The following is a 12,833-nucleotide window of genomic DNA, read 5'->3' on the forward strand; positions in this document are numbered from 1 at the left end:
ATATATATGTATAGATAGATATAGATATAGTTTCTATTTTGGATCAGAGAGGCGCCGGTTAATTTGAGCAGTTATGTATTTAAATTAGATTTGCACCTTTTGATAGATATATCTTCTGTCAGATATATAATTGGATTATATTGGGTTATACGACTGTTTGATCGGTTTTTATTTCACAGTTAACATATAACTAAATGGATAATTCTTTTGGGCTTTTCATGACTTGGCAACGGTATTTATATGGCTATATAATTTCAGAGATCTATATCAGAATTATAAATTATTTGTTTTCTTTTCACCGTGGTTTAGTTTGGATAATTTGTTAAGTAGTAAAAATTAAATAAATGAACAAAGAAAATTGACATATACGGATAAACAAATATGTACATTATTTATATTGTACCTTAATATAATATTTTTGATTTGACGTGGCGTTACATTCTTTCCCTCTTTAAAAAGAATTTTGTCCTCAAAATTCAAACACTAAATTATAATTACTTTTATACATTAAAATATAATCTAATTGACGAAGTGTTACATTCACCCCCTCTTCAAAAAGAATTTTGTCCTCAAAATTCCAACATAAACTATAGATACTTTTACTACGCTTCCGCTGCGCCACTCTAATTAAATTATCGTGGTGTTATATCCTCCCCTCCTTAAGAATTATGTTCAATCATCTGAACAAAACCATTCTCAGACATCTCAAATATATGTAGATACTTCACGTGTATGGTGTTTTCCAACTCTCATGTAAGTTCTCTGATTGAGTGGTGTCACCATCGCACAAACAATTGTCGAACAGTTTTGCTCTGAAGTCTAATTAAGTTGTTTTGTGTCTAGGACTTTTATAAGAAACATATATATATATATATTTTTTTCGTAAACTAATGTATTATTCAGGCGTAAGTTGGAATGGTTGACGACACTGAATTGGTCTAAAATGTAATGTGGAAGACTGGAAGACTAGGGACGGGTTGTACTTTATCCTGGTTAGGGAGTAGTGCTGACTCATAGGCAAGGGGTTTTATACGCTTTAATAACTCAGAAGATCCTACATATTTATCATATTTTTTTTTTTTTTTTTTTTTTTTTTTTTTTTGTGTGTCTCCAAAACGCCATACTTTTTTTTGTAGACACGTTTAGCCACATGTGATCTCCTGACTTAAATTATAGAGGTCGCCTCTAGATATTCACCTCGTGAGTGGTATCTCATCTTCTTCAAATAAGTTGAGTCATGTCGAATAATTCCTGTGTCTCTGAGCACGTAAACATAATACTCAGATAATTTTTAGCATACCTGTCATGCGTCCTGTTGCCACCTCTTCTTCTCCATGCATTTCTTCAACTCCTTCAATCACATTTGCACAATCACAGGCGCATTGATGCACATGTACTCCTACTCGGTTGTTGCTCTGATTTCCATTCCTATTGTTGTTGTTGTAGCCACTTGATTCTCCTGTGAAAGGTGTTCGGTTGGTAACATTACCAGTTGAAGTTTGTGGCCTAACGTAACCACGGTTAAGACCCCCGTTCTGGACTGCTTTGTTTTGCACAGCCTGCTCTGGACACTCTCTGGCAAAATGTCCTGGCTTGCTACATCGATGGCACAGACCATTTAAGACTCTACACCGAGAAGTTGCATGGTTTTTGCCGCAATGGTCACAATTTACCCCATGGTAGGGATGATCGTTGTTTCTTGGTTGGATGAGTCTAGGATTTTCCTCAACCCTTGGTCGGATGTTTCGGGAGCCGTTGTCCTGGTTGATGCGAGCCTCATATGACTCAGCAGTGGAAGCTCTAGACATCAGGTCAGCAAGTCCTTCTATTCCTGGCATGTCAATCAATTGGGCAAGGCGAGGGTTTAGACCGCCAAGGTACTGTTGCCTTAGGCGGAATTCATCTTGGACGATGTCAGGCGCATACCTCATTAGGTTTTCAAATTTGGAATTGTATTCCGTCACAGGATCGATTCCTTGTTTAAGGCTAGTGAACTTCTGACGAAGTAGTTCTCGTGACCTTATATCCATGTACCTTCCTTCAAATAGTCTCTCGAACTCTACCCAATTCACAGGTCTTGTGGTCTGACGCTTCGCTTCCTGTCACCAGAATCGAGCGTGTCCTTCGAAAAGTTGGGTGGCTAGTTCCACTCTATTTCCCTCTGGGGCCCGTAGAATTTGGAATTTGTCCTTGATATTGGCGATCCAGTTTTCGGCCAATGCAAAATCCCCTGTCCCATCAAACGTTGGGGGATGTAGAGAATTGAATGAGCGGTAGAGCTCAAAGAATGGGTCTACTTCTCGAGGCCTTCTATGTTCTGCTTCCATGGCAATCCGAGCGACTCTCTCAAGACCTTGTAAGAGGGTCTGCAAGTGATTGGCTCCAACTTGGGCATCGGCAGTGAGTGGGACGGTTTCTCTGTCGTTGTTAGCATTGACTCTGGTTCTGGGGCGTCCTCTCACCATTTCTATAGTTTTATCAGATAAGATTAATTTCAAAATTGGTTTTTTTTTTTTAAATTAACAAGAGAACTTAACAATTATTTTTATTTTGTTTTTAATATCCAGAACTGTCATAACTGTACGTAGGAAATCTAAAGAAAATCGATCAGATAAGAAAAATAGCATGTACATTAATAATAAATAAATTATACGTCGCTAATTTTTTTATTTATTATTATTCTTTTTAATATCTGTGTTCAGGACCTATTATATGTCTTTATAATTTCTGCTATATGTTTTTTTTTTTTTTAAATAAACTAAAATAATAGGAATAGTAATTTGGATCACAAACAACTAGAATTCGGTGCATATATCGACCCTTAACTAAAATTATGTTGTTATTCTATCATTAGCAATGCTCATCACTAAAATTTTAAGTACCTCATGTTGTATACATAAAAATATATTTCTTTTTAGAAAATATCTTCTTCTTCTTTTTTTTATTAGGTAATTGAAGAATTCAGAATTTACAATTTATTTTAGTCACTATCCATGTCTGAGATATAGAGAGTACGCTTAACATACTAGGACATTTAAATAAGTAGAAAGAATATAAAAATATATATACGGATATAATTTGTTGTTACGCTTATATTTATGAAGATAGGACCTGAACGTGAATTTCTAAAGACAAGACCTTAACGCGCACTCACTCAGCGGTTAATTATTGATATTGTATGTGCTGGCTCTGATACCAACTTAGTTGTCACACCCCCGGACAACCCGCCGCGCATTTATGCGCTAGGCGTTAAGCACATCACATACATCATCAATAAAAACATTCAACAAGCCACTTTATTTAAAAATGATGGAGTTCACAAACAAACAGAAAGGGGACGATATGTCAGACATGGCTAGTCAAACAGTCACTGCCATGTCCACACAATATATTGTTCATACAAATATAAAATAAACAGAGAGTGGCTATCTTAACAACTTCCGCTAATTTCCTCACCCGCGGCCTTCCTCCATGCTTTCTTCTTCGTTTCCTGGAACCCACATAACAGGTGGTACGGTGAGAGATCGAACTAACTCTCAGTGCGGGATTTAGTTCCAGCCCGGTGCTTTTACAAATCAATGCATTTAATTCCCCAAATAACATAAAAAGAAGGTTTTTGAATTTTTCCCCATGTCCCTATCAATTCGGATATGCAAATCACTTTAAAATAACCAGTTTTTATTCCCGCCCCTTTTTAACTCATTTCAAAAGGTTTTAAAATTCCACACTCTGGGAATCCATGCCCGTACATGAAAACCCGGCGAATCGCCACGCAAGGACGACCCGATTATCACACTCTAGATGGGCCATTTCGGGGACCCATCCGGCGAACCGCCGCGAATTTGGCGACCCGTTCTGTTCTGTTCTGTTCTGTCCTGTTCACACACTGGGCTGCCACACATGGACAACCCGCTTTTCAAAAACACATGCAGAGCCGCCTCACACGGACGGCCCCAATTTAAAACGATTCATTCAAGTTCCCCATTCTCAAATTCACAATTCAATTCCTATCAATTCAATTTCATGCATCAAGAGTTCCTATCATGCAATTCTACACAAATTCAAACGATTGTTCGACATTCACAACATGCAGTTTATCCACCAGATTAAGAAAAATGACTACTTACCTCAATCCATGCATTTTTTGTATTATTTGTAAAAAGACCAGGAACCCGCACCTGCTATTGTGGTGTAGTACGCTACCGCTTCTTCGTCACTCTTTACTTCAGAACTCAGACCTAGACCATGTAATACGGTTCCCAAATTAATATTTATACATTTTAGATGTTGTTTTGTCAATTAAGAAGTCTAGGTTATTTGATCCTAATTATATCCGAAACTTAATTAGATGTAATAGATTATAAATACAATGATATGATCAAAATTGAGTCTCTGGTTATATATAAAAAAAAATAATAATTTCGGTTTTTTTTAAAAAAAAAAAGGAGGTTATTATAAATAAACTAAAAATTTCAGATTAAGAATAATATATAAGGTTTAATAAATTAAATAAATTAAGTTTACTTAAATTAAACAATTTACTTAAATTAAATAAATAAAATATAAGAATTGATCTTCATGAACTAAATTAAGTTTATGGAAATTCATTGTTGCATCTAAGGATTTATACAAACGTTAATTCACTTTATAATATTATCAAAGAACTATTCGATAATCAATTAAACTTTTATTAAAGGTTACTTTTAACTAATTGAACAAGTTTATAAAATTTCAGAAATCTAATAATAACATAACAAAATAATCTACGTAATTTTCAAAAAGTCCTATCAAATTGAATTAATATCCTAAATTATATACCATACAAAGTAGCGGAATCCAATGAGTAAGTATAAAAATTATCAACCCAGAATATGCAAAATCGGAAATCAAGGCTTTTTAAGAAAGAACGAAAATTAATCAAGGTTTAATTAAGAGAAAGGGACAAAATCGAACAAATCTAATATTTCTCACCTTTTGATTCCCGTGGTGATTTGCGGAGAAAAAGACAAAGGGATGTAACCACTGTTTAATTATATATATGTATAGATAGATATAGATATAGTTTCTATTTTGGATCAGAGAGGCGCCGGTTAATTTGAGCAGTTATGTATTTAAATTAGATTTGCACCTTTTGATAGATATATCTTCTGTCAGATATATAATTGGATTATATTGGGTTATACGACTGTTTGATCGGTTTTTATTTCACAGTTAACATATAACTAAATGGATAATTCTTTTGGGCTTTTCATGACTTGGCAACGGTATTTATATGGCTATATAATTTCAGAGATCTATATCAGAATTATAAATTATTTGTTTTCTTTTCACCGTGGTTTAGTTTGGATAATTTGTTAAGTAGTAAAAATTAAATAAATGAACAAAGAAAATTGACATATACGGATAAACAAATATGTACATTATTTATATTGTACCTTAATATAATATTTTTGATTTGACGTGGCGTTACATTCTTTCCCTCTTTAAAAAGAATTTTGTCCTCAAAATTCAAACACTAAATTATAATTACTTTTATACATTAAAATATAATCTAATTGACGAAGTGTTACACATACAATCAATTAAGCGAGAGGGATTCAGAACAGTAGAACATGACGCTCGCATCCAGCTGACGGGAGCAACAAAAATTCAGAATGATGAGGCATCATTTCCACTACGGTACTTTGATTTCAAATCACTGAACAGCATTGGAACCACTATCACAGGAGATAGAACAATTGTCGGTAAGTACCTGCATCATGAACTATGAAAAAGTAAAAAAGTTCTCAAAACACCTTGCAAAAATCTCATATTAGTGACACTAATTCTAATCAAAATTTAATGAACCAGATGTCATTGGTCAAGTCGTTCTCATTGGACCAATAAAAAAGGTCAAAAAAAACAATGCACTGGTCAGCATAAGAGATGTAGAAATAGAAGACGAAAGGTACAAGTACTCATTATGCTCAAGATTAACTTGCTGAACAGCTCTACTACTTTCTTACTCTATTTTTTTTACCAATCTTTTTCGTACTCAATTAACAATTTCCTAGACTTAATTGTTCACATAACTTAATCAATTTTCATGTTTGTTGTCAATTACTTGCACCTTGTCAAATTTCCCATATCTTTACTGTTAGTAATGAACTACCCTCATTTACTCAAAGATATAGGAAGTACAGAATATAGAAGCACTTTAGAAATTCTCGCAAGTTCAACATTTTTAGAATTTCAAACATGATAAAACATACTTTCGAAATGGAATCACAATTTATAATAGTCTAAGTCAATAAATTACTATTTATTGCAATGTTGTAATATTCAAGCTATAATGAAAGAGCAGCAAAGGACAAATTTTCTTGTCCTTCAAATGACTATGTGAGTATAACAAATTAATCCCAACTATGAATATTACATATATACTCTTTACAACTATCTGACTACATATAACAGCTGTATTTATCACGTCACAGGGATGACAGAGTATTGATCAAAGAATAGAAGAAGAATAAAAAACGCAAGACATCATTGTTGCATTTAGTTCTCTTTGGTTGGTCCCCTTTAAAGGTAAGAATTTCTACATCCACAAAAAAATTTAACAACTATTTCCATCTTTTATTTTTTGGACAATTGATGGGTGCTTCCAAATAAAATTATTTATTGCCTTTCTTGGCTTTCTAAAGATGTAATTCTTTTACGCATACGAAACATGTCGACACGAAAAAAGAAGTTATATTTCCTTTCTAAAAAAATATATTTCAAAAGGGGATCACCTACTATTACAAAAATAATACAATTTTCCTACTGATGAACTATAAAAGGACCATGCAAAAAAGAATATTGAACAAAAAAATGCATGGGTCTCTTTACTCAATATTGCATAAGAATTACAATTAGAACACCATGAGAGATGAACGACCAAAAAATTTGCATAAAAGAAATGTATCCATTTACTGTTTCAACTGTCTTAGGTACAATTGAGTGTATTTTTATGTGAAAAAAAATACTTCCCTAAAGTTCAAAGACCAAAACAAAATTGGAGTTAAAGATATCTCCAATTTAATTTGTTATACCTATTTTTGATACAGTACTGGTCAGGTCCATTACTGGCATGTATTGGTACATGCTGACTATGATTTTAATTTTTTATTAGTTGAAGCCAAATGTGAGCCTTAAATGATTCAAAATTAGACAAATTTTAGCGAGGTTAGTTAGAGCTTTAGTTGAGACGTAACAGGGCTAATTTGGGGTTAAACTTTTAACTTAATATACAAAATCACAGAAAAATGGAATCTCACAACATATTCGGCAACAAGAATATATCAAGACCAACAACTGCCAGAGATAGCTGCTTTTCGGCAAAGGTACTGATATGTAATAAGCAAACTACATAGTTTTCAATTGTACAATAGGTAAACAATAAGCTTATCAACTTCTTGATAACTATATACAAAATAGCAAACAACGACAAACAACTGATAATACATGAAGCCACACCATTCGAAGAACAGCATGGTGAGCAACTTGTCTTAGTTTCCATTAAGGAGCTTCACGAAATGTGCATACCAGAAAATCAGGTAAACAACCAAACTACAGGAAAAAAAAACATTTTCGTCAATAATTACTTGTTGTTACAAAGCAATAAACAAAGAATAAACAATGCAGGATAAATCATTTAATGTCGTTGCAAAAATTTTTGATACGCTAGAAGAACTTGGATGGTACATAGGACAAAAGTTAGAAGACCATCTTACTGCTGTTACAAATGCAAAGCCAATGTACGAAAACCTATGCCATGGTGAGTTTATTACATTAAGAAACCAATAATAAAGTTCTTCAAAACTCATCAATATCTCCTACAATAATTATTAATATATTTTTGTTAAATTCGTTCTACAGGCTCAATTTCAGCTTGATAGTTACTGACGATACGAGTGAGGGTCAATTCAGTTTTATTGGAAAACTAGCCGAGGACTTGGTTGGCTCTTCAGCACAAGACCTTTTAAACTGGTCCAAAACCGAAGGAAAGGAATACTCACCGCCAAAATTTAGCGAGCTGACGAACAAATAATTGTTGTTTACAGTAAAATGGGAAAGAAACAGGTTCACACAAGATAGCATCTACTATCATGTGACTAACATACGAGATGTACCACCAACAACAACACAGCAACTACCGACAACACCAGCAACGCCATATCAAAAAAGCAGGTACTAAAAATAAAACACAATATTTTTCTCAGTTTTTCAAGTAATTCTGCACAAATGCTACAAAGTCATTGCCACCTGTGACTTCTCATTTTTCTTTATTCAAGTACTGTTGCTAATGAGGCATAGTGCTTAATAGATACATTATGCACATAGAGTATTAGATTATAATTAGCTTACACATTTTGAATTCAATCTATGTCAATATCTTCAGTTATTTGTCTTTTTAGCTTCACATAAGTTAAACATCCCAAGAATAAAAATGCTATAGGTGATAGTTCTCTTATTACTAACTTGCATTTCAATATTAGATTTACATTTTTTTAGGATTTGTCTTAAATAGAAAGTCTGATATCTTCTCAGTTTCACTTTTGATATACAACAATAAAGAGGTTACAGCTACTTTAGTTGGTACAAGGTAGATGAAATTCAAAACTGAAAACAAGTTTCCCTGATGAATTATCTCATGTATATACAACTAAAAAAAAAAAATATGCCCGCTACTTTATTCCCACCAGCTAAAGCGCTACTTAATCTGTTTCTACTTAATGCCTTTTCTTTGAAATCAATATTTAATCTATTTCTACAACTAATTTTCTCATGCAGCTTTGAATCACAACCAAAACTTCCAGCAACTTTTGAGACAAATAAAGCAAGCAGACCACTGTTTATACAAGAATCGTCAAAAAAGCCACAAACCAGGTAATGAAATCTTATATTCATATAATATTCAACAATACATAAAACTTTAGAGAACAACCAAAAAGACTGTTACGTAATGTTAACCTCTCTTCTACATAATGTACTCCATAACATCACTTTCACCATTCTGTCATAGGCCATCGATAAAAATATGTAGCCCATAACATCAGGCTTATTGTTGAACTTTGAGGCACCTCTAATTGCTCAAAAACTGAAATTAAATTGCAATTGAAAGTAAAGAGATGAGTTTAGAGAAATTTGACACGCGGGGTGATAACGGAGTTCGGCAAAACAAAGGCCTACGTTTCCGGGGCTTCGCAACCTTGTGAGGTGCGCCTTTCTATTACCCAATACGAAAGGATTACAACTTGTGAACCGTTGAGCCCTTACACACCAAGCGGGAAGTCAAACGGCCAACTCAAAGAGATGAGAACAATGTCTCGATTGTCTAGAAACACAAGAGGAACACTCAATAGATCACTCTAATCTAATCTATATCAAGATTAGTGAAGTAAGTTTGAGGTTGCTTGAGGAATTTTGAAGTTTTAAGCTCTCACAACAATGGAGTAGGCTAAGCTCTCAGAAAATCGCTTTTGAATTAATTAGGGTCGGCTGAGATAATTTGGGAAGAGATCCCATCACTCTATTTATAGTGTCAGCTCAAAAATGAGCTGTTTGACATAAAACGTTACCAACGTTTTATTAAACGTTACCAACGTTTTATTAAACGTTACAACGTTTTATTCAAATACGATTTTAGGGTTTTAATTCTCTGACAGCTTAGTAAAACATTACCAACGTTTTATAAAACGTTGGTAATGTTTTATCCTGTAAAAACTTGATCAAAATAGAAGTTATTTGAAGCTTTAAAACGTTACAACGTTTTATAAACGTTACAACGTTTCTAGCTGATACTGAACAGCTGTGCTTTAGTAGTTCTATAGCTGTTAAACGTTACAACGTTTGTAAAACGTTATGACGTTTGTAAAACGTCACAACGTTTGTATAATGTTACAACGCTGTAACATAGTTTCTTCTTTTGATCAGTTTATTGTTTCAGACCAATGTAAAACGTTACAACGTTTTAAAAACGTTACCAACGTTTTATCCCATTTTAATCAACCTCACACATACTTTACCAAGTATCTGATTTTACAATTTGTATTCTTGATAAAAGTCTTCGTGATTTCTTCAGTCAAAGCATATTATTCTGCAGTTCTTACTCTTCTTGGACCTACATATTCTCAAAATAGAAGAAATCGTAAAATTCAATAATTGTATATTTTTGCAAATTAGTCAAATAGACGTAAAAGATTATTGTACGAACAACAATCTCCCCCTTTTGGCGATTTGCAAAAACATACAATGTGAGTAAGTGCATAAATCGAAAATTTTCAAAAATTAGTTAATCCAATTTTGATTTTGCATGTCAAGCCATTTGTACCAATTTCTCCCCCTTTTGGAAATCGACGAAAGGGTGAAAAATTAGCACCAATTTAAAGTGCTCCCCCTCAAATTATGCACTCCCCCTCAATTTAGCAATATAATGACGATAACTTTCAAATAAAAATAAGGTTGAGGGCATAACTTTATCATGCAAGATAATTCAATTTCAATTTACCATATCAACTTATATATATCAATATGCATAGACCATGCATATAAAACATTTCGATTCATGCAATCCAAGCAATTTAATAAGACTTGTCAAGGCTCCAAGATATCCAATTTTGCAATTGTGCAATATAGCCCCTAACAAGTTAGCAATTCATACACCACATTTAAAACATGTACATCTCATACATATCCACACCAAATTTACAATAACGCAATTCAATCAAGTCATGCAATTAAACTAAATTAAACTGGTTCAAAGCAATACTATTCAACAATTTAAACCAACTTTAAATCATTTCAAAGCAACAATTCAACTAACACAACTAAATTAAAGCAATTCAACAATTCAAATTAAACATGCACTTAACAAACAATTCATGCAATCAACAAACAATTAAATTAGCAAGTTTTTAGTTTTTGAAATTTTGCGGTCTACTCGTCATTCATGGGGTCGTATGGTGCGTCTGCCACTTCTTCTTCTCCATCACCTTCCTCTGCATGCTCCTCTTCGTCATCTTCTAGGTCCTCTTCCTCAACTAGATTCTCACGTGCTCGTGTCGGGCTTCCCGAGGGACCATATTGCTTAATAAAGCGATTCGAGAGACTGGATTGTGCTTCATCAAGCACATTGAGAGCTCGAGCATGTGCTCGCAGTTGTTTCCTTATCTTCATCTGCCCCCTTTCCAGATTATCAAACCTCCTTTGCGTTTCTTGATAATTTTGTTGGATCTGAAGGCTTTGAGAATTCATTTGTTGGCATAACCACAACATTTGCGCTTCTTGGCCTTGAGGAGGAACAAATGCACCCGCTTGTGGCATGTATTGTGATTGAGGTTGAGGTTGAGGTTGAGCCGGGGCCACTTCTTCTTCCGGATCCCAATATTGATTTGGTAAGGCTTCCTGATGGTTTATCCACTTGTTGATATCTCTTGCATCAGGTTCGTAGCGCCTCAGACCCGAAGATGAATGACCATGAACCCACCCGATTTTGGTTAGGTGATCAACCAAATTAGTCGGGAAGGAGACTTCTGCTTCTTCAGGTATTTGAATACCATTGAGGCGGATGATTTTGTGAATGAGATGGGCATAGGGTAGAGAATGGACCGTGGTTGAAAATGCACCACTTATGTGACGAAGAAAGATGTAGGGTATGTTGAGGCTCTTTCCATCCAATTGAATAAGGTGACGAAGAAAGTACATGGGTCCCCACTCAAGATTGGTTTTGATTGTGACTTTGGGCATGAGAATGTTGTTGATGAATAGAAAGAGTAACCGATGTAGGGATGGAAGGTGAGAAACATAGATTGGTGCTCCGGCTATGTTGTTTCGGTTAAACCACTTCTTATAGTCACTTGAGGTACCATCGGCATAAAAAGGTCAACTCCTCAAGGGATAGGTTTCCTCCCCGTCATTTTGAACCCCAAGCCATTGAGCCACATTACCCAGAGTAAGTGCAATTTCTTGCCCGCCAACCCAAGAAGTGATAATGAAAGGTTCATCTTGGATTTTGATGTTTGCATAGAATGTGCGGGTTAGAAGATGGGTGTACGGTTCATTAGAAGTCACAATAGGTTCCCAACCCCAATGATTCACATAGTCAATTATCTTGTCATCCTCGGGTTGGGAGAAGGTAACCGTTGATTTGTCAAACCGGTAGCAATCGGTTATTTTCCTATTCATGAAAGACCCCACATAGTTCTCATAGGCAACAATATCCCGAAACAAGTATCTATTTGACCGGTGAATAGTCCAGTTAGGTTCTAGGTTCCCCCCACTGTTTTGACCACCCTCCAGGTCCACACGGAGTCTTTTCTTACCCTTAGCAACCGCACCTTTCTTTGGAGCCATTTGATTGAGTTGAGAGTGAAAGTTTACCGATTAAGAAGTGAAGCGCTAAACCGAGAAGAGGAGAACCCGAGAAGTGCAGTGGTGAAGCCGGATCGTCAATCCAATGGTTGGATCACCGAATTTGCGCCTAGGGTTTTGGCTAGGGTTTTGGAGAGAGAGAGATAGAGAGAGAGAGAAGAGATTTGGAGAAGAGAATAGAGTAGAGAGAAGAGAGGAGAAGAGAAATCAAGAAGAATTTTTTGATTTGGTGGAGTAAGGTGGCCGGAATGAGTAGAGAGAGAGAGAACGGCGGAGTAGAGGAAGAAGAAGAAGAGAAGGAAGAAAGGAGAATGGAGGAAGAAGAATAAGGAAGGGACGGGTCCGGATCCAATATAACCCCTTTTCGCTATAAAACGTTACCAACGTTTGACAATCGTTACCAACGTTTTTTTTTCAAAACACTGTGTTTTTACCTAAAA

At 35.0% G+C, this 12,833-nt stretch overlaps 1 protein-coding gene and 1 long non-coding RNA gene across 2 annotated transcripts in view; both read left to right on the plus strand.

Moving 5' to 3' along the window:
• The first annotated feature begins 4,839 nt into the window (after nt 1-4,839).
• Nucleotides 4,840-7,726, plus strand: LOC144544294 (uncharacterized). Its single transcript, XM_078292749.1, has 6 exons — nt 4,840-4,843; nt 5,565-5,744; nt 5,851-5,947; nt 7,283-7,364; nt 7,459-7,577; nt 7,666-7,726. The coding sequence occupies exons 1-5, from the start codon at nt 4,840-4,842 to the stop codon at nt 7,477-7,479; spliced, it is 384 nt and encodes a 127-aa protein (XP_078148875.1). The 3' UTR covers nt 7,480-7,577; nt 7,666-7,726.
• Nucleotides 7,723-12,833, plus strand: part of LOC144544664 (uncharacterized) — a 33,372-nt gene continuing 28,261 nt past the window's right edge. The window contains exons 1-3 of the long non-coding RNA XR_013508293.1: nt 7,723-7,798; nt 7,900-8,211; nt 8,815-8,910. This is a non-coding gene — a long non-coding RNA (uncharacterized LOC144544664). The remainder of the gene's footprint in view (nt 7,799-7,899; nt 8,212-8,814; nt 8,911-12,833) is intronic.

Source organism: Carex rostrata, chromosome 26 (assembly GCF_964058835.1).
Source record: "Carex rostrata chromosome 26, lpCarRost1.2, whole genome shotgun sequence".
Lineage (NCBI taxonomy): Eukaryota > Viridiplantae > Streptophyta > Magnoliopsida > Poales > Cyperaceae > Carex > Carex rostrata.

Coding starts and splice junctions, on each gene's coding strand:
- LOC144544294 (XM_078292749.1), top strand. Junction 5,948..7,282: donor GTAGAAATAGAAGACGAAAG/GTACAAGTACTC, acceptor ACAAAATCACAG/AAAAATGGAATCTCACAACA. Junction 7,365..7,458: donor ATAGCTGCTTTTCGGCAAAG/GTACTGATATGT, acceptor TATACAAAATAG/CAAACAACGACAAACAACTG.